Here is a 26,963-nt window from a genome sequence, read left to right on the forward strand (position 1 = left end):
CGCTTCCGAGCTAGCGCGCGAGACCGGAAGTGACTTTTCATTCTCGCGCCTCTCCCGGGATCCTTTCCGGGTAGCCTTCCGGTGGCCCCGAGAGAACTGGACACCTGGAGCTAGGCCTGGGAGGTGCTAGTCCGCCGCGCCTGATTCGAGACGCGCCCGCGCGGGGAGAGTAGGATGTCGGACACGTGGAGCTCTATCCAAGCCCACAAGAAGCAGCTGGACTCGCTGCGGGAGAGGCTGCAGCGGAGGCGAAAGCAGGACTCGGGGCATTTGGGTGAGGCGGGGGTCTGTAGGGGCCGAGGCTCAGCCTGGGAGGGCGGGCGGGGTCCTTGGAGAAACCGACACTCCCGAGTCGTGGGCGTTTCCATCTCGCGAAGGCGTCCGCTCCTCAGTAGCAGAGACCTTCGCCCTCCTGTGGGTTAGCTCGCGGCCCTTGCAGCTGCCCCATTGCAGCTGCCTCACACGGCGTTACACCGGAGCCGCATCCGCGACCCCAGGCCCTGCCCTCAGCCGGCGAGAACGTCGCCTTTGTGCGGCCTCTGAGCCCCGGGCCCGCGATCCTCCTGCTCCCTTGCTGCCTTGACGCGTTTTTATACGTAGTTCCAGCGGCTGCTTTCTAGTGGTCCTGTCTTTGCGATTGCGATTGCCCACAGAGATGATTTTAGTGGCCCGCTCGTGTCGCTCAATGAATGGGGAAACGCGTGGACGTAGCCACTCACACATACTTAGCAAGACTTTGAAAACACTTGCTTAGTTTTTAAACTGTCCCTTCTTTCTCCACCACCACCCCAGTTACAGCTATAAAACCTGAAGGAAAAAAAAAAAGTAAAAAAAAAAAACAAAAACCTGAAGGAACTTTTTTTTTTTTAAGATTGACAAGTCCTACCCTATCCGTCTGCACAAACCAATTATTGATTTGCCAATTATGTAAGGCAAATCAATTACAGAACTCTGCAAGGATAGTGAATATCACTCTTGTACTAACTTGTGCCAGTGTTTATCAGAGTCATCGGCTTCCATTGTCAATCTTGTCTTGATCTAATTCGGTTCCTGTGCGCATATTCTGGTGCCTGGAACTAGAAGATACACTGGCAGGATTCTCACACCATAGTTAATAACTTACTGAGTATCTGCAGTGTTCGGGAGTCTAGTTAGACACAAATAAGGGAGACATTGTCCCTGCCCCTCAAGGACTGTAGGGTTTAGCTGGGAATCAAGGATAGATGCTTAAAGTCAGAAATAGGGTATATGTAGGATAGCAAGTGATTGAGTCCGTGATTAATACAATGGAGATTAATAATAAAAGCTGGTGTAGTCAGTGAAGTTATCATGGGGGAGTTGGCAGTTAAATTCGGCCTTGATTACTATATAGAACTTAAGTAATTTTGGAGTTAAGAAGGCAGGATAGTGGAGGAAAAAATCTAAGTTATATGATCAGGGAATAAGTGATGGTCAAGCATTGCACAGTTTGAATTACCCAAGAAGGAGAATTTTCTTTTTTTATAAAATTCAAATCTGGCTTTTTGTAGATACAATTTTCTTTGGCTTTGTCTTGCTTCCTATCTGTTGGTTTCCCCTGTTTCTTTTATGCATCTCAATTTTATATAGAAAACATAATCATTCCACCTTCATCATAAACAAGTGACTCCTAGTTTACCATAGACTTCAGTTACTGGAAGTATCTTGTCAGTTATTTCAAAAACAGGATTGGAAGTCTGATTACAGGCATATCATTTATATGTATGTTTTTGAAAAACCTTGTTTTCTGAAAAAGCATGCGTTAAAAATAGCAGCGGGGCAGGCCTTTGGCTCAGTGGTTAAGACACTGCTTGGGCTGCCTGTGCCCCTTACCGGAGTGCCTGATTCGGAATCCTGGCTGGAGTCCCAGCTTCACTCCCATTCCAGCTTCCTACTTATATACACCTTGGGAAGCAGCAGGTGCTAGCTCAGGTGGATGTGTCCCTGTCATCCATGTGGGAGACCCAGATTGAGTTTCTGGCTCCTGGCTTCTGCCTGGTCCAGCCTGGGCTGCTGTAAATATTTTACTCTAGTTATACCACAGGAGTATTCTGGTTCAAATTTATTACACTTGTGGGATTTCTGAATCGTAAGAGATTGTAATAGTCACAGTCTAGCTTGATGTGGGAATTTTGTTTATGGTCTTCCAAGTACGATAAATAGTAATTGTCCCTTATATTTCTTACATATTTTTAGCTGAGGGAGTTACTCTAAAACTCCTCATCCAGACCCCCTTAGTGATTCCATGACCTGTGCATACATCATCTTTTATTTTTTTAAATAAAAAAATTTTTTGAGAAGTAGAGACAGACAGCAAACAGCCACCTGCTGGGGTAATGGCTAGTGCAGGCCAGGCCTAAGACAGGAGCCCAGTCTAAGTCTCCCATATTTGTAGTAGGGAGTAGTATCTGAGCCATCATCTGCTGCCTCCCCGGGCACAGATTAGCAGGTAGCTTGAATTGGGAGCAGAGCCAGGACTTGAACTCAGGCACTCGGACATGGGTTGTGGATGTGCCAACTAGTGTCTTACTTCTCCAAATGCTTGCCCTACCACACCTCTTTGACTAAGCGAAACACACGACTGTTATCAGTTGAGCTGGTGAAAGAGTATCTCCTTAAGATTTAGCAGATCGGGGCTGGCACTGTGGTGGAGTGGGTAAAGCCGCCACCTGCAGTGCCGACATCCTGTATGGGCACTGGGAGTCCCAGCTGCTCCACTTCTGATCCAGCTCTCTGCTATGGCCTGGGAAAGCAGTAGAAGATGGCACCCGCATGGGAGATTCTGAAGCAGCTCCTGGCTCCTGACTTTGGCTCGGCGCAGCTCCGGCTGTTGTGGCCATTTAGGGAGTCAACCTCTCTCTCTCTTTCTCTCTCTCTCTATCTCTCTCTCTCTGTAACTCTACCTTTCAAATTAAAAATTAGTTTAAAGAAGAAAGATTTAGCAGATCATAAAGGAATCATAAGTAAATGAAGTAAAGAAAGCTTTGTCAATTACTTAACATTTCCAGCTAGTCTGGAATTGTGGAGTTTGTTTTCTCAATAGGGTACAGTGAGTATTTTTTGTATAAGTATTAAAATTTTATAGTAAAATGTTTGGTGTAGTTCAGCTCCATTTTCTTGGAAAACTGAGTCAGATTTTACAAATTCAGCCAGTAAACTGGAAATTACTAAGGAACCACAATATTTGTAAATGTAAAACAAATGGCCAACTTGTATGTTATATTTTTATTTAACAATTCCTGGCCAGGTACTAGGAGTTTAATTTATTATCTGTATAATAGCTAAATAAACACAGATACTAGGCTTGCTCAAAGGTAACCTTTTATTCTGAGTTTCTTAAATCTTATTAAAGTTGTGAAGGCTCCCAGCTTGTAAAGTGATAGAATAGATGAGAGACCTGTAGAAGGAAACATCCTCTGGTGACCAAAGCTTCAACAAGCTGTTACAAGATGTTTTGTGCTTAGGAGTATCAAAGGGCACGTATTTCTACCCCTGACACTGTCATTTTGTGTGCTGTCTGTTGGCCAGTGGCCTTGTGGCCTTGATAATTCAAACTCCATGCCTGAAAAAGATACTTATTACAGCTTAGGTTGTTGAAAAATACTTCTGGCTTTTATTAAAATGTAGGTTGGTAATGTCACTTCTAAGAGTGAGTGAAAGGAGGTGGTAGGGACATTGACATCTGCTATGTGGATTTATTTCCTCTGAAACACAGCAAAGACTAGGAATTGGGAAACAGCAGAGAGGGTATGTTGTTCCCAGAAAACCATGTTCCCTCCTGGTAAAGCAGTGAACACTGAGTACAACTAAAGAAAGACAGTCCAGTGTTCAAGTTGGTCATGGACTTTCCTTCATGACAAGAAAGGGGTGTGTGCTGGGAACGCCAGAGAATTTGGCTTCTGAGGAATATGTAGACCAACAGTGATTGCTCTTTTTCACTTTCGTTTCTCTTTACTCTTAGATCTAAGGAATCCAGAGGCAGCACTGTCCCCAACCTTCCGTAGTGACAGCCCTGTGCCTGCTGCACCCACCTCTGGTGGCTCCAAGTCTAGCACAACTTCAGCAATTCCTGAATTAGCTACAGATCCTGAATTAGAGAAGAAGCTGCTGCATCATCTCTCTGATCTGACCTTAACACTGCCCACTGATGCTGTATCCATCCGTCTTGCCATCTCCACGGTAATGACTGGGTAGACTAGGGGTCTACCACTAATTTTCAGTTCATGGTCAGTTTCTTACTGAGTTACCCTCCCCTCTTATCTCTAGCCAGATGCCCCTGCCACTCAAGATGGAGTGGAAAGCCTCCTGCAGAAGTTTGCAGCCCAGGAGTTGATTGAGGTAAAGCGAGGTCTCCTACAAGATGATGCACATCCCACTCTTGTGACCTATGCTGACCATTCCAAGCTGTCTGCCATGATGGGAGCCGTGGCAGAAAAGAAAGGCCCTGGGGAGGGAGCAGGGACTATTGCAGGGCAGAAGCGGCGTGCAGAACAGGACTCAACAACAGCAGCTGCCTTTGCTAGCTCTTTAGCCTCTGGACTGGCCTCTTCGGCATCGGAAGCAGCCAAGGAGCCAGCCAAGAAATCAAGGAAACATGCTGCCTCAGATGTTGATCTGGAGATAGAGAGCCTTCTGAACCAGCAGTCCACTAAGGAACAACAGAGCAAGAAGGTAGGGCTCACATGGAAATACCCTCACAGTATGCTTTGAATTATACCTGTGATTGAGAAGGATTTACTGTTAATGCAAGATTTTTAAAATTCAGGGTTTAGAGCAGGAGTTCCTAAGTGGAAATATTTTTGCACTACTACTGTACCCCACCAAGGACTCTGGCAATGTTTAGCGGCTTTTTTTGTTTGTTTGTTTTGTTGTTAAGATTGATTTATTTATGTGAAAGGCAGAGTCACAGATCTTCCATCTGCTGGCTCACTCCCCAAATGGCTGCAACAGCTGGAGCAGGAGTGGTCTGATGCTAGGAGCCTGGAGCTTCCTCCAGGTCTCCCACACAGGTACAGGGGCCCAAACACTTGGGCCATCCTTCACTGCCTTCCCAGGCACAGTAGCAGAGAACTGGATTGGAAGTGGAGCAGCTGAGATTTGAACCTCCCGGTTCCCATATGGGATGCTGGTATCTTAGGTGGTAGCTTAACCCGCTACACCACAATGCCATCTCTCAAGACTTTTTTTGTCCGAACATGAGGGAGTGCTACTTGTATTTAGTGGTTAGAATACAGGGATGCTGTTGATGTCCTAGTATATTGTATAATACAGCAACGCTCCCTGTCCTTGAGCTGTCTGGCCCAAAACTTAAGAGAATCTTTCCTTGAATTTGTTTGGAATAATCCTCAGATCAAGAGGATACAAATGCAGAAATACAGAAAGATCAATTGAGAGGAATACTGAAGACAAGTCATATGGATTGGTAGTCCTGGAAGTTGATGACTGAACAATGTGAATTAGCCTTGTAATGGTTCTGAGTGTAACTGTTGGACCACATGAATTCTCAGCCTTTTGCCACTTTTAATTCTGAGTTCAAACAGGTTAATAATGGGAGGATAACCAGAGTGCCCTCCTTACAGAATTAAGCTGAATAGTAGTGTTAGTAGTGTGCCTTTGTTCATTACACAGTAAGCATAAGTGGTTTTTGTGGGAAGGAATGCTTTCCTGGGGAGGGAAGATTAACTTACTGCTTAACAGTAAGTTAAATCATTTAGTATTTTAATTCCATCCCGAAAGGAGATTTTGATCTGGAAATAGAGAAATCTTTTATCTTAGGGCTGCAGTTTTCCCATATTGTTAGTTCATATGTCAAACAGAATTTATAGAGGTGGATTAAGAGATAACTTGATCTACAAACCCTTTTAAGCCCAAGGCTGCTTCTGTCACAGGTCAGTCAGGAGATCCTAGAGCTGTTAAATACTACAACAGCCAAGGAACAGTCCATTGTTGAAAAGTTTCGCTCACGAGGTCGGGCCCAAGTGCAAGAATTCTGTGACTATGGAACCAAGGAAGAGTGCATGAAAGCCAGTGATGCCGATCGACCCTGTCGCAAGCTGCACTTCAGGTCTCTTGGGAAGGAATGAAGTGGGATGGGTTTTCAAGAAGCAGTCGTTCCTTTGTCAGTGGGGCTCTTGTCTTTAACCCCATCATTCAACTCATGCTTTATCCAAGTCCTCCAGACTTTGAATGTGTACTTTTAGAGGTGGCTTTGTGTGTGAAGGCATACAGGCTGTACTCCCAAACAGGTGTGAGATTTTTCCAAGTGCCCCTTTGTAGCAACAAGGCATGTGTCTTTGAACCACAATGAAAGTTTAAGGTTCCCTGGAAGGAGGAGGATCTTAGGACACAGAGGCTGATTAGGTCAGTGTTTTATTCTACTCTAACCAATCAAGTCCTTCCTGCCCAGAATTCCTTTCTGTGGTGAGAAAAGATAGCCAAGTCTTTGCTTAGGGAGGAATTAGGATAATTTAGTGTTAATTATGGACACCATGCTTCCTGTCTCATAAAACTGCTGGAGGAAGTTCTAATGAGAGAAAAAATTAAGGAAGGGTAACAAAAGGGCTTTTTGAAACCATTTGGAACTTGAACTGTGGGACTTTCCTCCATGGCACCATCTTGATTCTGATTCTCCTTTTTTATTTCCCCAGACGAATTATCAATAAACACACTGATGAGTCTTTAGGTGACTGTTCTTTCCTGAACACGTGTTTCCACATGGATACCTGCAAATATGTTCACTATGAAATTGATGCTTGCATGGATTCTGAGGCTCCTGGCAGCAAAGACCATACACCAAGCCAGGAACTTGCTCTTACACAGAGTGTTGGAGGTGACTCTAGTGCAGATCGACTCTTCCCACCTCAGGTACCTGACTGTTCAGAAAACTCTTCTTACAGACTTATATAAGTCTGAGTAAGGCAGCCGTGCATGTAGGAAAACAGGCATAATTCAGCATTCTTTCTTGCTGATTGGGAATGGAGTGGGATAGGCTTAATAAGGGAATAGGAAAATGAAATGGAAAAGAGGGACTGGGGCCATGAATCTGAGAGTGAAGCAAGGGAAGATGACCAAATACCACCTCATGCAGTGGATCTGTTGTGATATCCGCTACCTGGACGTCAGTATCTTGGGCAAGTTTGCAGTTGTGATGGCTGACCCACCCTGGGATATTCACATGGAGCTGCCCTATGGGACCCTGACAGATGATGAGATGCGCAGGCTCAACATACCAGTACTGCAGGATGATGGCTTTCTCTTCCTCTGGGTCACAGGCAGGTAATGCGGTTCAAAGATACATAGGTATGGGCAGATATGCAAGAGCCTTCCAAAAGTTCATGGAAAAATGGAATTAAAAGATGCTTACTTTGGTGCAGAAAAAATGTGAAGGCCATGCATGCATGGTTCTTTCATAGTATACATTTCCATGAACTCTCTGAAGACCCTTTGTAATAAAGTAAGCACTGGGTGGGAGATAAAAGCCTGGGTTTTCCTAGCTCCTATTAAAGTATGACAGCTCAGCCTTTTTCCTCCCCTACTGAGCCCAGATACTTGTTTATAGCATGAACGATACTTTGAATTATATCTAACTCTTCATTTGCTCATTATGAAACAGTAAGGTCATTGAAGATACTATGTTTATCTTTTTATTCTTAGATATACTCTGTTGCCCTGATAGTGTTTTGCATGTCAGTGTTCACTGAAAAGATGTTTCTAACACAACAGATCTCTTGAAGGGAGAAAAAATTAGCATACAGGTAATTGTTCACCCTTTACTTCTTTCTAGGGCCATGGAATTGGGCAGAGAATGTTTGAATCTCTGGGGGTGAGTAGCAGTTGGTGTTGATTTGAGTGAAATGCTTCATGTTTATATACCTAATCTTATACCAGGATGCTTCAGTGGTATTGCCCCAAAACTGAAGACCTGGGTAAAGCTCTAGTTCTCTTTTTCATGCTTCACAGTTATGAACGGGTAGATGAAATTATCTGGGTGAAGACAAATCAACTGCAGCGCATCATTCGGACAGGCCGGACAGGTCACTGGTTGAACCATGGAAAAGAACACTGCTTGGTGAGCAGCAGTGGGGCCCGAGTCAGTGGGTGGAGCACAAAATCGAATTGTTTGATTAGACTGTGGTTTCATAAGTTAATCTGTTCTCTGTGGTGAGCAGGTTGGTGTTAAAGGAAATCCCCAAGGCTTCAACCAGGGTCTAGACTGTGATGTGATCGTAGCTGAGGTATGTGCTTCTTCAGGTATCCAAAACTTCCACATTTCATTGTGTGTTAGATATAATCTCATCTGTTCTTGTTTGGATCATAAAGATATAGGAAAGGCTAGATGTGCAATCTTGCATAAAAAGTAGTTAGAATCTTTATTTCTTCCCAGGTTCGTTCCACTAGTCACAAACCAGATGAAATCTATGGCATGATTGAGAGACTGTCCCCTGGCACTCGCAAGATTGAGTTATTTGGACGACCACATAATGTGCAACCCAACTGGTAACATGACTGGAGAATAGGCTAGCCCCAAAGATAAAACTGTTTATAGTCAAGGGATGAATTCTGTAGAGCTTTATCTCATATCCCATTAGTGGCTTCAAAGTAATCATAAGCCAGTTAAGCTTGTATTTCAACTGTTTTGTGGAGTTCTGCAACATTCAATGGAAACCCAGTAGGTTCTAGGTCCATAGCTTTGTAAGGTCTCTGCTTCTTAAAATCTGAAGATCTTCCCTCATTCTATGAGATGTACTGAATGTGCCCCCTGGTGGTCACTAAGTATCCATTTACTTTGTCAAAAATATTAGTAACTTTTATCCCTTTAAAACACCTGCAAGTAGCATTTCACTTACCTAAGAATACTTGCTGACAGCAGCAACTTACTGAAATAAGCATGGCAAGGCATCAGGTATTAACCCTTAGGTAATACCCAGCCTGTTTTTAATACCGAAACCTGTGCCAGTTCTTAACCAGTCATGCTACAATATACTATTCTAACGTTGAGGCTTTTTAATGAGAATAGGCATGAATATTTGAGATAACAGGCAGTCAGTCTTAACAGTATTAAGCCCTTTATTCCAGGATTTCTGATTTGCTCCCTTTTCCCTTGTTTTAGGATCACCCTTGGAAACCAATTGGATGGTATCCACCTGCTAGACCCAGATGTGGTTGCACGGTTCAAACAAAGGTATCCAGATGGTATCATCTCTAAACCTAAGAATTTATAGAAGCACTTCATTACAGAGCTTATCGTCCATAGCCATGGCTCTGCAAGCTTTTCAGAACAGCATTTGTACAGTAGCTTTTTTTCTTATTTAAATAAAAGTTTGTATTTTGAGATTTTGAGATCAAATTTTGGTTCTGCCACTTAACAGTGTGTGATGTTGTGCAGTTCATCTACGTATGATTCCTTGTATGTGAAATGGGACTATTAACTACCTCATTGAACTGTTGTGAGGGTCGAAACTAAGTAAACCCATGGAAGGCATTAAAATGTCAATCATTATAAAGAGAACCATATAGGATCAAAGTGGTTAGCAATCAGTACTATGTGAACATGATTAAGAAAGGGGTTTTCTAGGATAGCATTTCTCAAGAATTTGAGTTTCACTCAAGATTATAATCACAATTTGCCTATTCTGTTATGTTTCTGCTAGTAAATTATGCTTTAGCTCATTTCCAAGAAAAGTCAAATAAGCACGTCTTGGGTTAAGGAAGTGGCTAGGTATGCAGTTGGCGTATACAACACCTCTGGCCTCTTAAAATATATTTCATCAACACAAGTGAATACAATTTATTTATACTTTGGTGAACCGTGTATTAATTTTAGAATAGAGTTCTGCCTCTGACACTCAAACTGTAATAACAACTCACGTAGGGAAGGATACTGACTACAGAAATAGTATTTTAATGAGAAATACATAAAAGACTCCTGGATGATGTCATTATCCCTACAATCCAGTGTGCCTACTTGTGGAAAACCTTGGTTCTCAAGGCATGTATTGAGGTGATGGTAGCAGTTGTTCCCTGTTTTAAAGGGAATCTTTAAATGTTTAATGCAATCTCATCCTTTTAAAGATATGTACACATATCTTTAAAAAATATGTACACATGGTGGTATTTCTCCTAGCTGAGTACTCTCATTTTAATAATATATCTTAGGCAAGTCCTATGACAATTCGACAAAATTTCCTCAAACAACCCCACTACCACCCATACCCCTTGATTTGCTTGTCTATACTCCTTCACCCTTTGCTCTGCTATTAACATCACTGGTTTTTCTGCTTGTAGTTCAAAGTAAAAAGCAATTCCAGAGTACAGTAAACTCAACGACCCTGCTCCACAGTTTGGCCTCTGCTGAAGGGAAAAAAAGAGGGGGAAAGCATGAAGAGCCATCATGAGTTGAGATCAGGCACTAACAGAAGCTCAGCTTGTGTTTCAAACACAGTTCCCAGCAGGTAAATCTTCACTGGCTTCGAGAACAGGAAGGACTATTTCACAAACACAACTGTATTTGCATTTCTAGAGGCTACCCAGGCCAAGAATACATCCCTAAGAGAGAAAAAAAGACACAAACTTAGAATTACATTCTTAATATATTCTTTTAAACTCAAATAGATTCCCAGATAACTTCTTGCAACTCAAGGGAAGATAGGACTGTAAGAACAATGGACCTAAAAATCAGAAGTCAAGGCACAGGGCTGGCACTGTGGCATAGGTACATCTTCTGCCTGTAGTGCCGGCATCCCATATGGGTGCTGGTTCTAGTCCCTGTGTTCCTCTTCCAAGCCAGCTCTCTGCTATGGCCTGGGAAAGCAGTGGAGGATGGTCCAAGTGCTTGGGTCCCTGCACCCACGTGGGAGACCTGGAGGAGGCTCCAGGCTCCTGGCTTTGGACTGGCCCAGCTCCGGCCATTGCAGCCACTTGGGGAGTTAACTAGAGGATGGAATTTTCTCTCCCTCTCCCCGTCTCACCGTCTAACTCTACCTCTCAAATAATTAATAAATTAATTTTTAAAAAGTCAAGGCATTGCTCATCTGTGAAGCATTTGAGATAGGAAATGCAAATGCCTTACTTAATGGATGTAAGTAATTCTCAGGAAAATTTGGGAAGTAGTGCAAAATCTTTACAACTTCTCCCCCCCCCCCCCCGAACATCTTATTGTGCTACTTTCCACTTAACCCATTCCTCCTCACATTCTGATCCCTTAAGTAGTCTGATTGTACCACAGATTGAAAAGCTAATATAAACAGCATACATAAAGGTATGTGGTAATTGAAAAGGATGAGCTTCTAAATAGGTCCTTTTTAGCTGTGTGGCAAATGTAAGCTTGTTTCAAAGACAGCAGCTTTTCTAGTAGCCTTTCTAATATGAGAGTATTTCAGAAACTACATGGAGAAAGGAATTAGCAGTTTATTTTGATGCAAAAAAATTGAAATCCATGTAGTTATATATATATTACCCATGAAGTTTCTGAAGACCCTGCATATACATGTACAACATACTCTAGCTAACATGCAGTAACACTGGTTACATGTTTTCCAACACAACTTAGCACAACCAGAATTACAAGAAGGGGAACTGTAGGCTTACCTGCAATGCTTCACCACACACTCATTGCTGCAGTATTCGTTATCCCAGTCCTTACTCACAACGGGAGGATTCTCACAACCAGACCTCACACATCGAGGCTGGGGTGAGAGTGTCACTGGAGACCCACTCACCAATTCAACATCCATCTGAGTAGGAGACTCCACCTATGAAAGGAAGAGAGCACCTGGGATAGATCAGACTGCCACCTACCAGCAAGCTAATCCAGTCATCCCCAGGAACCAGTGAAGGGCTAGGTGAGTTTTTGGTCTCCCCCTCTACAGTCCTAGTTTAGAGCTTTACCAAGCAGATTGACAAGAGTCTTCCTATCTGGAAGACTAACCAGGACTCTTACATTTTAACCTAACCCATCATTAACTATTTCACACTTGAATTATATTCCTCTTAATAGTATCAAAGGTTCATGTGAAGAGGCTGAGTTACTTCAACAAAGCTCAATGGGGAGGGTCAAAAGACAAAATGCAATACGTTAGGAAAAGTGAAAGAATTTGGAGTTCATAAAGTTCGCTGATGGTAGGATGTTATTTTCTTTTAAATGATTGCATCAGGTTGAGCTTTTGGTTCAGCAGTTAAGAAAGCCACTTATGTCTACATTCCCAAAAAGAGTGCCTGATTCAAGTCGTGGCTCCTGTTTCCAGTCCAGTTTCCTACTAACATGCACACTGGAGGCAGCAGGTGGTGGCTCAAGTGCTTAAGTCTCTGCCACCTACATGGGCAATCTGGATTGAGTTCTGGGTTCCTGGCTTTGCCTGCCCCAGTTCTGGCTGTTGTGGGCATTTGGGGATGGAACTGGCAGATGGAAAATCTCTCTATGCCTTTGAAAATAAAAACAAAGTAAATTTTTAAAAATTTAAAAAATTGTAGAACTAGGGTCTCAAACCAGACTCATATTTTCATGATAACTTGTCATGTACAAATTAAAGAAAACCAGGGTAATTGGCATCTCTCTAATGTCTCTTAAAAAGACAATGATAGAGACGGCGCAGTGGCACACTAGGTTAATCCTCCACCTGGGGCGCCGGAATCCCCTATGGGCACCCAGTTGCTCCTCTCCCAGTCCAGCTCTCAGCTATGGCCTGGGAAGGCAGTAGGTGGTGGCCCAAGTGCCACGTGGGAGACCCAGAAGAAGCACCTGGCTCCTGGCTTCTGATCAGCACAGCTCCAGCCGTTGTGGTCATTTAGGGAGTGACTCAGCACAAGGAAGACCTCTCTCTCTCTCTGCCTCTCCTCTCTCTGTGTAACTCTGACTTTCAAATAAATGAATAAAATCTAAAAAAAAAAAAAAAAAAGAAAAAAAGAAAAAAAAAAAAGACAATGCTAGAAACTGATGGAATTTCCACATTTAAAACATTCAGTGAAGCAGTGGAGACTTAGGAGGAAAGGATTTGTATTTCTGAAGTTTAAAGTCTTAATCCTGGGAGGTACAAATAACACTAGCTCAGGCTCTATTCCTTCTAACTCAACTACATTCTTGTAGGTGGGCAGGCCTCATACAGTGGTTAAGCTACTGCTTGGGAAGCCTGTGTCCCCTATCAGAGTGCTGGTTTGTGTCCTGACTATTCTGCTTCTGATCCAGCTTCCTGCTAATGTGCCTGGGAAGGTAGCAGATGATGTCCCAAGTGTTTGGGTCTCTGCTACACATGTGGAAAACCCAGATTGAGCTCTGGGCTCCTGGCCTTGGCCTGGCCCAGGTCTGGCTGTTGCAGGCATTTGGGGAGTGAAACAGTAGATGGAAGGTCTGCCACTCCGGCTTTCAAAAACCCAGTGGTCTGGGAAAAGAGGTATTCTTAAATGTTATTTTACCAAAACACCACTGACATCTTGCAGCGAACGGCCATCTACAGGATGATATGTACTGTTGGTTATCAGGCATTAAATGCTGCTGACAATCCCTTCTTTTACTGGGGTTGACCAAAGATGTATACATTTCCACTAGCCTGCAGGAAAGACTTAAAAACAGAGGCTCACCTCAGGAACAACATCTGTGATCATTTCACATATTGTCTCCGGCGAGGTTGCCTCCACCGTGTGGGCCTCAGGGCTGCTGTTCATAGGCCGCTCGGGGCTAGTTTCCACAGCTACTGGGACTAAGGTAGTCTGCATTTTCAGAGTGGGTGGAGGCACATTCTTGATCTGCAGAGGAGGTGGCTGTTGCTGTAAATTGATTCGAACTTTCTGAGGTGGTGGCTGTTGCATGGCCTGAAGTGGAGGCGGCTGCTGAAGTATGGTAACTTGCTGCTGAGTTGGGGGCTGAGGCATCTGTTGTAATGGAGGCGGCTGTAGTCGAGGTGGAGGCAGCTGCATTGAAGCAGCAGCCGCTGCTGCTGCCTGTAATACTGACCGAGTGACAATCTGGGCTTGTTGACTGGGCTGGATAGTAGCTGTGCTGGTTTGGCCTAGTTGGAGCCCCCGGGAGGTCACCACTGTGGCTGGGATAACTGTAACCATCCCTCCTTGAGACATTGTAATAGAAGAGGGCAACATCTGTTTAGTAATAATCAATTTGGTGATATTGGGCTGGCCCCCAGCCCCAGAAGATGCCTGGTTTGCCACATAGGATGAGAGAGTGGAGTTAACAACAATGGAAGGGGACAGGGCAGGGGGCTCTGTTGGAGCTGGTGCTGGAGATGCTGGGTCAATAGTAGCCATAGGAGGTGGAGAAGGAGTCTGTGATGGTGGTGCTGGATCCAATTCCACTGTTTCCACAGTGGCCTAAAAGAGCAGAAAAAATGTCACTGGGAAATTATTCTCTATCACAGGATATATCAATAATATTACCTCCCAAGAAAAGATACAGATCTTTGGGGCTGGTATTGTGGCATAGTGGATAAAGCTGCTGCCTGTGACAATCACATCCCATATGAGCCCCAGTTTGTGTCTAGGCTGCTCCATTTCCAATCCAGCTCTCTGCTAATGGCCTGGGAAAAGCAGCAGAATATGGCCCAAGTCCTTGGGCCCCTGCACCCACATAGGAGGCCCGGAAGAAACTCCAGGCTCCTGGCTTTGGCGTAGCCCAGCCCCGACCATTGAGGCCATTTAGGGAATGAACCAGCAGATGGAAAACACCTCTCTCTCTTTGCCTTTCAGATAAATAAATCTTAAAAAAAAAAATATAGGGGCTGGTGCTGTGGCACAGCAGGTTAAAGTCCCAGCCTGTAGTGCCAGCATCCCATATGGGCACTGGTTCAAGTCCAGGCTGCTCCACTTCCAATCCAGCTCCCTGCTAATGTGTGGGAAGGCAGCAGAAGAAGGCTCAAGTACCTGGGCTCCCACACCTACATGGGAGACCCAGAAGAAGCTCCTGGCTTCTGACTTCAGATCAGCTCAGCTCCGGCCGTTGCAGCCATTTGGGGACTGAACCGGTGGATGGAAAACCTCTCTCTTTCTCTAGCTCTCTCTCTAACTTTGTCTTTCAAATAAATAAAATAAATCTTAAAAACTATATATATATAGATTTTTTAAAAAGGAGTAGCTGTGTAGGTACTAGCTTGGTGCAGGTAAACACTAGAAATAATAAATAAGCTCAGAAAGTAAAACTATTTTAATCAAGGGCTAGGTAAGAAAAGTAACAGGTAAGTTGTTAGGTATTTTTTAAAGCTTTTAATAATATTAATAGGCTCCACAGGTATTTGACGATATTTTGTTCCTACAACAGCTAAAAAATCATTAAGAAAAACTTACTGCTTTAAATATCTTTCTATCCTAACCATCTTACCTGACATTCTTGGTTGTCTTTATAAGCAGCTAGAGCCTTCAGATACTCTTTCTTGGCAGCTTCAGTTTTCCTCTTATACACCTACAAGAAAGACATTCTGATTAAAAAGACTCCATATGCCTATAAACAACTGGCAATTCTATATTACTCATCAATGAATGACATTCTTCTCCATCTAATTAGACACTGACAACTCCTTTGGAAAATATACTTCTGAAAGCTTTCAAGACAGGCTTCACAGCCAACTCAGTCTACAAAGCATGTCTCTAAAAAGCAAGCCAGTCATGGTGCAGCAGGTTATGCAGCTACTTGGCAATGTTCACATCCTGGATCCGTCTATGCCTCTCTGTTCTGTAACTCTGCCTTTCAAATAAAAAAATCTTAAAAACAGAGTGAAAATAAGAAAAACCCTGACACCAAAACTGTAAGATCTATCATCTGCTTAGCCTGGGACTGTGCCTATCTAGCATACTCCTTTAGGAATGTGGCAAACTGCAAAGGTGGCCACAAGAATTTCTCCCATCCTGCATAATCGCTTTTCCATCAAGAGCTGAAGCCTACTTCCCCTTCCTTGAAAGTGGGCTAATTCTGCGAGTTTTTGATCATTAGAGTGGGGCAAATATTGTGGCACCGGGGGTTCATGTGCTGCTCAGGATACCTGAATCCCATGTCAGAGTGCTGGTTTTGCACCTGGTTCCTTTGCTTCTTGTCCAGTTTTCAGCTAATGTGCCTGGGAAGGCTGCAGATGATGGCCCAAGTTCTTCAGTCCCTACCACTCATGTGGGAGACCCAAACGGAGTTCTTGGCTCCTGGCTTTTGTCTGGCCCAGCCCTGGCTGTTTTGCAGGCACTTGAGGAGTGATGGAGTGGGTGGAAAAGCTCTCTGTGTCACTCTGCCTTTCAAATAAATAAATCTTTAGGCAGCCATGCTGTTCAGTCATCATTGATGATTATAGCCACAGAAATGAACCCAAGCAAGAACAGCAGAAAAATCAACCTAATCAATTCAGAATAAGTAAAAATAAACTGCTGTTCTGTTAAGCCACTAAATTTGTGGTGGTTTGTTGAATAACAGATAACTGATACATCTATAATAAATATAGCTGTTTCAATTAAAAATCGAAATGGGGACTTACCTTGACAGACGACAGTCTAGGGTAATGACAGTCATCTTCAATACAATTACATATTTATACAGTAAAATTTTTACTTACCTTTTAAAATTCATGTTAAATATAGGTAGATTAATTTTCAAGCTTACAACAGGCCAATAAAAAGTGCTAATTTGAAACTTATAGAGTTAGCCATAGCATGCAACCTAATCAAGAAATAGCCCAATTTTAGTTAACTTCTGGGACATTAGTTGTGCACTGATTACTCATTATCTGTGTACCTGTTTTTGCTCCTCTCCAAGACTGTCCCACATGGATGCTACAATTTTGGAAACCTCTCCAAAGGTAGCATTGGGATTCTGTCCCTTGATGGCAGCCTGTGTATCACGAAAAAATAAAGCATACGCTGAAACTGGTTTCTGAGGTTCATTAGGATCTTTCTTTTTCTTCTTCTTTGGAGCCTTCTGCTTCTTCCCTGCTTCTACAACCACTGTCTTCTGGCTGGGAAGTTGCTGTAGGGGAGAAAAGAGAGAGTTACAAGCTGGAATAGAGAAGTATTTTATTTGGGGAACAGGAAGAAAATATCTTTTAAATGGGGGAAGAAATGAACTACATGTGTACAATTTTCAGAAATGCTAAAAATAGAGACAATAGTTTAAAAGACATTAGTAGCATGTGATGACCAGTAAGAATGGGGTTTGGGAAGAGTATTATTATAAACCGGAAATTGAAATATGGGATCCCATACACAGAAGAGAGCAGAAAGATGGAAGGACAGGCGTAAAGAACACTGATTAGGCTCCATAAGCCAAGGATTTTATCCTAGACTATCACAGCACAACTGATTTTGGTAAATGTCTCACCCTCCGGAAGTCCTCTACACCATCCTCATGAAGTGAACCAGTAGGTGAAGGGGTGGTTGAAAGACGATCCTCAGGTGACTGGGCAGGGGGCAGGATGGTGCCACCCCCTAAGCTCAAACCAAGTTGAGAACTCAGTTCTGACTGATCAATGGTGGTCAACTGGCTATGCCCCATCAAGCCAGATGTCATGTCTGTCATTGGTACATCAATTGTAACAGGTGGATTGGCGCTATACTGAGTTCCTATAGAATGGTCCAAGTCCTGAGAGAAGCAGAAGGACTAATAAAACATCAAATACAAAAAAGCACCTCTCTCCCCACCCCCAAAACCAGGACAACAACGTATGTTATAAATCCCCTTCATACTCAGATTGTGCCATCATTTAAACTCTACTAAACATCAAATAATTTGTCTACATAGAAAGCAAGCATTTCTAAAACTACAGAAAGTAATAAATTCAGTTCTTTGCACCCAAAGGCCTATTCTGAAATAAATAAAAATAATCAGAGAAGTTTTAATTTTGGATAGATTAACTTAGCAAATAACTTACTCAGTAACCTATAGGTAGTAAACACACAGAATAAAGAAAAACTTGCTATCAGCATTCAAATATCTTCCCAAAATAAAAGCTTTTTAAGTTGCAGTACAAATGCAATTAGAGAAGTCCTCTACACCATGTTAGTAGTTCGGAATCAAATATACAAATGAACTACTGATGATATGTGTTGGAAGAGCTGCACAATGGATTAGAATGCATACTAACACACAAGACTACATTTGGTTCAGATTGCTTTTGAATAAATCCCTCAGCGGGCCAGCTATTACACTCACATTTGAATCCTACGATGTGAAGGCCATAAAAAAAAAATCACAACAAATCATTTTCATTTCAGGGTTAACATGGGACATTTTACAACTTTAAAGTTTTTTTTTTCAAGTAAAATTGACTCAGATGGTAAATATTATTTAGGTGAAATTAAATCTGCTGGTAAGCCTATAGCTCCAAGAATAAAGCAAGGTAATATCCAAGTATAGCAAGGGATAGAATAACTTTTTCTCCCCTAACACTATGCCCATGAACTTGGGTGAGCTTGATAATGTCTTGCCCCTTACCATGGTCAAGCCCCCACTCAGGAGCCCCCCGCCCTGCTCCATCAAGCCATGGGTCATGCCCACAGGCATATCCAATGTCTGGACCCCATATTGGGCCGAAAAACTGCCATCCTGTGAGGAGGAAGGGTCTGCCAGGTCATCAAAGTGGCCAACCACATCAGAGACAGCCAGTGAAGGATCAGAATCCAAGGAGATAGGCGGGATTTCAAATTCCTCATCACCCAAGCTTGGTGTATGGAATGTCTGTAGGGGAAGAAATGGAAGAATTAGTGGGAAGAGAAAGATGCATATTCCTAAGTGAAGAAGACTGGAGATTCTCAGTGTACCTCTTTTCAGCTTGAGATCCTATCTTTTGTTAATGATTTCTTATAACTTACTTAATTTCACAAATAAATCTCTTATTTATAGCCTTGGTCATATGTCACATATAAGGCTACTAACATCAGCCACAAGTTTCATTTCTTTCATCTCCTTTCAACTTTTACCATCTTGTCTTAATTTTACGCCTGTTGTTCTAATGAGCAATTCCCTCAAACCATTAGTAAGGGCGCAGCTTTATAACCTATTTAGCTATGATGCTTGAAATATCTCTAAAGACTCAGTAACAGCGCTACTTCACAGTTATTGCTCCTGCACGATTAGATCACAGAAACTCACTGCGAACCACCCAATAATAATACTTTGTAGTTTTAGGTTCCTCTTAAGCAGATCCCAAAAGGTACTGTCATGGGAACTTTATCTCCCTCTAAAATACATACACTTCAACTTTCTTACCTCTTCACTTTGGAAATTACAATGTTAACAAGTAAAATTCCTATTTAGCCAAGATAAGGATGCCAAGATACAGTTAATAGGAGAAAAACCTTGCTATGCCCAGAAGGCAAAGCTTCTCTAACAGTTCCAAAACATATTCCTTCCTAGTCTTGCCCTGACCAAGCCTTGCTGTAAAAGAGGAAGAGAAAGCTGATTAAAGCCTAATCCTTTTCTCCGAGTCCAATTACACCAATCATACATTCTTTTTATTCTGAATGAGGACACCATCCACAGAGCTAACAGACTGATGTCTGATGCAAATAAGATAAAACTAAAATGGAAGCATCTGTAGCAACAGAGCGTTGTAACACCAAGAGACTTTGGTATCTAGTTTTAAGTCCTAATTCTGTCACTTAACAATATGACTACTTAAAAGTAAGGGAGGGAAGGAAGGAGGGAGAGAGGGAGAGAGAGATTGATTGTCCATCCACTGGTTCACTCTCCAAATGCCCACAAAAGCTAGGACTGGGCAAGGCTGAGCCCAGGACCTCATTTGAGTCTCCCACACAAGTGGCCCAAGCGCTTGTGCCAATACCTACTGCCTCCCAGATACATGAACAGGAAGTAGAGTAGCTAGGACTCCAATATGGAATGCAGGCATCGCGAGCAGTGGCTTAATGTACCGTACAACAATGCCTGCCCCAACTATATGACCTAACAGGTTTTTCTTGTATATATAATGAGGATTATAGTCAATCTGCTCATATGGTTATCAAGATGATAATGAGATTTAGTGCACAAAAGCTTATTAAGTTGCCTGATACATCTACTTAAAAATAATTACTGATGGTGCTAGTACCATGGCACAGTAGGTTAATCCTCTGCTTGCGGCACCAGCACCCCATATGGATGCCAGTTCTAATCCTGGCTGCTCCACTTCCAATCCAGCTCTCTGCTAGGGCCTGGGAAAGTAGTGGAGGATGGCCCAAGTGCTTGGGCCATGGGAGACCCGGAAGAGTCACCTGTCTCCTGGCTTTGGATCAGTGCAGCTCCGGCCATTGCAGCCATTTGCAGAGTGAACCAGTGATGGAATATCTTTCTCTCGGTTCTCCCTCTCGCTTTCTGTAACTGCCTCTCAAATAAATAAAATCTTTTTTAAAAATTACTGATCATTGTTTTTAAAGATGCTATTAATTTCCTGACTATTATTAATATGTCGCCATCCCAACCAAACATCACAGAAACCGGAATTTTAGAAACTTTCAATTCTATCAACCCAACACACAAAATAGTAAATACCAACTGAGATAAAATTAGTGTTATATGAGAAAAAGTATGCCTCTGAAATACCCAATCTTTTAATTACATTGGAAGAGAGAGAAAGTTTCCTAGAAAACAAAAAGGCAAGTATATGGGGTTCACTTCTACACTTTTCTCCTAACTTTTTGCACAGTATGTTAAAAATTTCATTTGGTATATGAGTAGCACACAGAACATAGTTATTAACAGAAACACCTAAAAATTTCAACAAGAACTGAGCTTTTCTTGGTATACAACTCATATTTTTGTTATTGTATGGAAGCATATGATTCTTTCTGAAATGTTTACATGAGCATTTTTCAGAAAGAGGGTATGAAGATTTTTACCAAATTCACAAGGAAAAAAGTTACAAGGTAACTGGATCAAGAAAAACATTAAATGTACTAAATTAACAATTATTTAATAGTTTTAAACTTTAAGGTACAGATTGTTTTTGGCAAAGCAAAAGATGTCTATCCTTTTCTGATTATCACACCAAAACAGCAACTCTGCCAAGAAAAAAAAATGATAGGGGCTGGCACTGTGGCGCAGTGAGTTAACACCATGGCCTGAGTGCCAGCATCCCATAAGGGCGCTGGTTCAAGACTCGGCTGCTCCACTTCAACTCTAGGTCTCTGCCATGGCCTGGGAAAGCAGTAAAAGATGGCCCAAGTCTTTGGGCCCCTGAATTCGCGTGGGAGACCCGGAGGAAGCTTCTGGCTTCGGATTGGCCCAGCTCCAGCCATTGTGGCCAATTGGAGAGTGAACCAGTGAATGGAAGACTTCTCTCTCTCTCTGCCTCCTCTCTCTGTGTAACTCTGACTTTCAAATAAATAGATAAATCTTAAAAAAAAAAAAAAAAAAAAAAAAACTGATACTAGTTTTTAATGAGAACTGAAAAATAAATAAAGTTCACATCCAAAACTAGTGATTAGTGTTCAAGTGGCCATCCCTCATAAATCATCTGGGACATTATCATAGCCTACTCTAAAAAATAAGACATGCAGAGATCCCATTGTTTCAGATCTATAAGGCATTCTTTCTGAGTCATCCATTGGAATATGGAAACAAATTTGTTATTCAATATCTGATTTTCACGATGGATATGCTGGTTTTGTTTTGCATCTTTCATGACAGTTATGTTGGTTTTATTTTCTTCCTTTAACATATGCAAGTTAACTATAGTTGTCAAGAATACAGAAAGGTGGGGGTTGTGCACTGTGGCTCAGCAAGTTCAGCTGCACCCCATTTCTGAGTGCTGGTTTGAGTCCTAGCTTCTCCACTTCATGATCCAACTTCCTGCTAAGGAATTTGAGAAGGCAGCAGATAATGGCTTAGTTACTCAGGGCCCTGCTACTCATGTGGGAGTCAAGGATGGAGTTTCCCCTCTCCTGGCTTTGGCCTGGCCCAGCCCTGGCTCTTGTGGGCATTTGGGGAGTAAATAAGCAGATAGAAGAACTCTGTTTCTCCTCCCCTTCACTGTGCCCTTTGAATAAATAAATCAACAAACAAACCACAGAAAGGTAAACCACATACTACAATAAAGATTCTCTAAAATCTCATTTTACTACAACTGATCTGTAAAATTATGAGTAAAATCCAATAATTAATATCTAAAGTTATTTTATTCTAGTGAATCTCATGTTACCAAATTGTACTCTACAATGTTAAACATAAGCAAAACTAATACTGTAGTAAATATTAAAGTAAAAATAAGTTCTAAAAAAAAACAAGAACATGATACAGTTACCTTTACCCTCAACTTTCCTTTCCTTCTCTATTAAATTCTTGGACTTTTCTGGGGGAAGAGATAGTTCCAGATTTATAGTTAAAAGCAAAGATGCTTAGAGGTTAAGAGAATTAAGAAAAAATATTATTTCCCTCTATTTTTACTTGAAAGAGTAACAGAGAGAGACAGAGGTTTTCTATCAACTGGTTCACTCCTCATATGTCTTTAACAGCCAAAGGGTTGCACCAGGCTAAAGTCAGGAGCCAGTAACTCCATCCAGTTTCCTCATGCGGGTGTCAAGGACTCATGTATTTGAGTGACCATCTTGCTGCCTCCCAGGGAGTGGACTGGAAGCAAGATGGAACTCAATCCCAGGTACTCTCATATGGGATGTGGCTTAACCTGCTGCATCATAATACCTGCCCCATTTCCCTCTTCTCTCAGTCCCCATAGAGAACACAAAAACCACTGTTTTTTTTAAAGTTTATTATGAATTCATTTTAGAGAAATTTACTTTAGTTCAACACCTATTCAACAGTATATAGGTACTACGAATCATTAAAATAGTTGTTCTTTTTAAAAAAAAAAAAAGATTATTTATTTATTTGAGAGGTGGAGCTACAGTGAGAGGGAGAAACAGAGAGAAAGGTCTTCCGACCACTGGTTCACTCCCCAAATGGCCGCAACGGCCGGAGTGCGCCAATCCGAAGCCAAGAGCCAGGAGCTTCCTCCAGGTATCTCACGTGGGAGCAGGGGCCCAAGGACTTGGGCCATATTCTACTGTTTTCCCAGGCCTTAGCAGAGAGCTGGATGGGAAGAGGAACAGCCAGGACTAGAATCAGTGCCCAGATGGGATGCCGGTACTTCAGGCCAGGGCTTTAACCCGCTGTGCCACAGTGCCAGCCCCAAAACAGTTGTTATTAAAAACTTGCATAGTGGGTAAAGATGGTGCCTGTGGTGCCAGCATCCCATATAAGTGCTGGTTTGAGTCCCGGCTGTTCCACTTCTGATCCAGCTCTCTGCTATGGCCTGGGAAAGCAGCAGAAGATGGCCCAATTCCTTGGGCCTCTGCACCCTCGTGGGAGACCCAGAAGAAGCTCCTGGCTCCTGGCTTCAGATCGGCCCAGCTCCATCTACAGTCACTTGGGGAGTGAACTAGGGGATGGAAGACTTCTCTCTCTCTGCCTCTGCCTCTCTGTCACTCTGCCTTTCAAATAATAAGTCTTAAAAAAAAAAAAAAAAAAAAAAAAAAAACTGGTATGGGGGTGGGCATTTGGCCCAGCAGTTAAGATGCCCACATACCATATCAGATTACTTTTGTTTGATTCTGGGCTTAGCTCCTGCAGACTGCACAAGGCAGTGATGATGGTTCAAATAGCTGGGTTCCTGCCACCCATGTGGGAAATTTAGATTGAACTCCTAGAGTCCAGCTTTGGCGCCCTCCCTGGCCCTGTTGCAAGCATTTGGGGAAGTGAACAAGCAGATGGGAATTTTCTCTCACTCTCAAATGAGTAACTTGAAATAAAACTGATATAGAATGAAAATTTTACCTATACAAATCATATACTGGTTCTAACATGAGTGCTTTTCATAATTAAGAAGTTATCTTTATGATTTATTTCCCCAAAGTGCTCAAAGCACAATATCACTATATAAAAGCCAACCTGAATGAAAGATTAAATTTACTTCATATTACAGAAACTTCCTATCTCAAGAAAGGCTCTAACAAATGTTATATGCCTTCTTTCCTGGGTGCCTGCTCTTTTAATTATTATTTCTTAGGTTTATGAGGGTATAACAAGTATATCAAATTTTTAAGTGTATAGCTTTTATAGTTGTAAACACCCAAATAAGCACTACCCAGATCAAGAGAGAACATTCTCTCACTCTCTGGAAGATTTCCTCATATCTATTCTCACTGAATAATCCCTCCCTTCTACAATAGGAACCACTACTTTGATGGTTCAGTTTTGCCTGTTTTTGATCCTCATAAAAATTAAATCATATCTAATCTATGACTGGCATATTTTACTCGATATATTTTCTACATAATCCAAGAGGTATTTATCATTTTTATTGCAGTGTAGTATTCCATTAAAAACATATCATTTATTCTGCTGAAATACATTGGGTTGTTTCCAAAATTCAGAATAAAGCTGCTGTGAAATACATGTTTTTGGTGAACATACACAATCATTTCTATTGTGTAGATATCAAGGAATGGAATTACCAGGTCACACATTAAGCATACTGGTAGATACTGCTAGTTTTTCAAAGTACTTGAATCAATTTACATTGCCACAATCAATGAGTGACAGTTCTCCACATCCTGCCAACTCTTGGAAATGTCACTTTTTAAAAATTATAAACAAATACCGTATGTTCTCCTGGATCTGTGGTAATTAATATAGCACCTAAGAGGTAATCTATAGAAGTAAAATTGACAACTTGAGATGCATTGACTTTGAACAGCCCTTGTCTCAACTGCTGAGGAAGTTTTCTTTTTTCATACTATTTGTTGAACTCTTTACTTAGCATAGCACTAATGATATGTATATAAAGTTAATTGAAAATAGATCTTAGTAAAAAATAAGAATGGGGATAGGAGGAGAAGAAGGGTGGGAGTGTGGGTGGGGTTGGATGAATGACTGTGTTCCTAAATTTGTATTTACGAAATGTATGAAGTTTGCATACCTTAAAAATTTTAAAAAAGGAAAAGTAAAAAAAAAAAAAAACAAAAACACTAAGACTCCTGGCATTGCACTATAAAATATATTTTTATTTAAAAGGTAGAGTTACCGAGAGGCAGAGTTAGAGAACCATGTGCTGGTTCACTCCTCAAATGGCCGGAGCTGGGCCAATCTGAAGTCAGGAGCCAGAAGCTTCTTCTGGATCTCCCACGAGGGTGCAGAGGCCCAAGGAATTGGGCCATCTTCCACTGCTTTCTCAGGCCGTAGCAGAAAGCTAGATTGGAGTGCCAGCTCCTAACAGAAAAATAAATTGTGGGCCTGGCGCTGTGGCTAGCAGGTACAGCTGCTATCTGCAGCACCAGCATTGCACATGGGTGCTGGTTCAAGTCCTGGCTGCTGCTCTTCTAATCCAGCTCTCTGCTATGGCTCCTGGCTTCGGATCAGTGCAGCTCTGGTGGTTATGGACATTTGGGGAGTGAACCAGCGCATGTAAGTCTAACTCTGCCTCTCAAATAAATAAATAAATCTTTAAAAAAAATTCTAACTGGTGGATATGCAATGGTATCTTGTGATGATTTTCATTGGCATTTATTTCCCTAATGAGTGTTGACATTTTCTCATATGCCTGATGGCAAGGATTTCTTCTTTTGTGAAGGGACTGTTCAAATCTTTTACCCATTTTAGAACTGGACTACTTGTTTTACTCTGCATTTCACAGCTGTGGAAACTGTGACATACCAAGGTGAAATAATCTGTACAAAGTCTGAGTCACTGGCAAAGAGACATGCATGCTCTGTTCAACTTCTTTCATGTTCTCTGGCAGCTATTTCCTTTCATCTTGTCATTAGCAAAATAAGCTGACACTATGTTTGTGAAAGTTAACTACTATTTATCAAAGTATAAAATTTAAATTAAAAAAGCTACCCATCAACATATTTCAATGTAGCTGATAGATTCTGAATTAGCACTATTAATATCTTCTCCCTATGGTTAGAGTGCCTATATAATTTGTTAATGATGTCTTTTGAAGAGAAATTCCTAATTTCCTTTTTTTTTTTTTTTTTTTTTGATAGGCAGAGTTAGAGAGAGAGACAGAGAGAAAGGTCTTCCTTTTTCCGTTGGTTCACCCCTCAAATGGCCACTACGGCTGGCTGGCGCGCTGTACCAATCTGAAGCCAGGAGCCAGGTGCTTCTTCCTGGTCTCCCATGCAGGTGCAGGGCCCAAGCACTTGGGCCATCCTCCACTGCCTCCCCAGACCACAGAGAGCTGGACTGGAAGAGGAGCAACCAGGACAGAAACGGTGCCCCAATCGGGACTAGAACCCCGAGTACTGGTGCCACAGGCAGAGGATTAGCCTAGTGAACTGCGGCACCGGCTGAGAAATTCCTAATTTCAATGAAGTCCAATTTTCCAATTTATTTTATACAGTTACTATTTTTTATGAACAATTTTTTTAAAAGATTTATTTGAAAGGCAGAATTACAGGGAGGAGAGACCAAGAGATCTTTGATATGCTGGTTCATTCTGCTGTGGCAGGGGTTGGGCCAGGTAGAAGCCAGGAGCCTGGAACTCCATTGAGGTCTCCCACCTGAATGACAGGGACTCAAGCACTTGGTCATCTTCTGTTGCATTCCAAGGCGCATTAGCAGGGAGCTGGATTGGAAATGGAGCATCTGGGACTCCAACTAACCCTCATAGGTGACTCTGGCATCACAGGTGGTGTCTTAACCTGCTGTGCCACAATGCTGCCTCCCCCACTTTTTTCCCCAAGAAAACTCTAAAACAACCACTCTTCTTCTAAGATAATTGTTTAAAAATTACTTGTGTATTTGAGAAGGCTCACAATAAGACCGGTGTTGTAGTGTAGTGGGTTAAGCTACTGCCCGCAGCACTGGCATCCTACATGGGCACTAGTTTGAGTCCTGGCTGCTCTACTTCCAGTCCAGCTCCCTGTTTGTACCTGGGAAAGCTGCAGAAGCCCCTGCACCCATGTGGGAAGCCTAGATGAAGCTTGTTGCTCCTGGCTTCAGTCTGGCCCAGCCCTGGCCATTGTGACCATTTGGGGAA

At 42.2% G+C, this 26,963-nt stretch overlaps 2 protein-coding genes across 4 annotated transcripts in view; one reads left to right on the forward strand and one right to left on the reverse strand.

Moving 5' to 3' along the window:
* On the forward strand, window positions 1–9,364 carry METTL3 (methyltransferase 3, N6-adenosine-methyltransferase complex catalytic subunit). 3 transcript variants are annotated; one of them, XM_089309969.1, is made up of 12 exons: window positions 49–274; window positions 3,980–4,197; window positions 4,285–4,356; window positions 4,542–4,689; window positions 5,907–6,082; window positions 6,666–6,882; window positions 7,106–7,293; window positions 7,802–7,840; window positions 7,978–8,086; window positions 8,187–8,252; window positions 8,402–8,514; window positions 9,128–9,364. In XM_089309969.1, the coding sequence occupies exons 5-12, from the start codon at window positions 6,036–6,038 to the stop codon at window positions 9,237–9,239; spliced, it is 891 nt and encodes a 296-aa protein (XP_089166095.1). In that variant the 5' UTR covers window positions 49–274; window positions 3,980–4,197; window positions 4,285–4,356; window positions 4,542–4,689; window positions 5,907–6,035; the 3' UTR covers window positions 9,240–9,364. The 3 variants fall into 3 exon arrangements, 2 of the variants coding, with proteins under 2 accessions (XP_002718097.1, XP_089166095.1); XM_002718051.5 differs by having other exon boundaries at window positions 1–274; window positions 4,285–4,689; XR_016217980.1 differs by lacking the exon at window positions 7,106–7,293 and having other exon boundaries at window positions 1–274; window positions 4,285–4,689.
* The window catches only part of TOX4 (TOX high mobility group box family member 4), a 20,966-nt gene continuing 3,069 nt past the window's right edge, over window positions 9,067–26,963 (reverse strand). The window contains exons 3-9 of the mRNA XM_002717890.6: window positions 18,425–18,667; window positions 17,312–17,572; window positions 16,730–16,960; window positions 15,338–15,418; window positions 13,591–14,334; window positions 11,605–11,768; window positions 9,067–10,563 (exon numbers count right to left, since the gene is read on the reverse strand). Coding sequence (XP_002717936.2) covers window positions 10,503–10,563; window positions 11,605–11,768; window positions 13,591–14,334; window positions 15,338–15,418; window positions 16,730–16,960; window positions 17,312–17,572; window positions 18,425–18,667 — 1,785 coding nt within the window. The 3' untranslated portion in view covers window positions 9,067–10,502. The remainder of the gene's footprint in view (window positions 10,564–11,604; window positions 11,769–13,590; window positions 14,335–15,337; window positions 15,419–16,729; window positions 16,961–17,311; window positions 17,573–18,424; window positions 18,668–26,963) is intronic.

The sequence above is a fragment of the Oryctolagus cuniculus genome, chromosome 12 (genome assembly GCF_051225735.1).
Source record: "Oryctolagus cuniculus isolate XC-2025 breed Fujian yellow rabbit chromosome 12, ASM5122573v1, whole genome shotgun sequence".
Taxonomy (NCBI): domain Eukaryota; kingdom Metazoa; phylum Chordata; class Mammalia; order Lagomorpha; family Leporidae; genus Oryctolagus; species Oryctolagus cuniculus.

Bases quoted from the DNA above. Each gene is read 5' to 3' on its own strand.
- METTL3 (XM_002718051.5), top strand. From the start codon at position 175: ATGTCGGACACGTGGAGCTCTATCCAAGCCCACAAGAAGCAGCTGGAC. The intron at 275-3,979 runs GTGAGGCGGGGG...CTTTACTCTTAG, and splicing joins GCAGGACTCGGGGCATTTGG to ATCTAAGGAATCCAGAGGCA. The intron at 7,841-7,977 runs GTGAGTAGCAGT...CATGCTTCACAG, and splicing joins GAATGTTTGAATCTCTGGGG to TTATGAACGGGTAGATGAAA.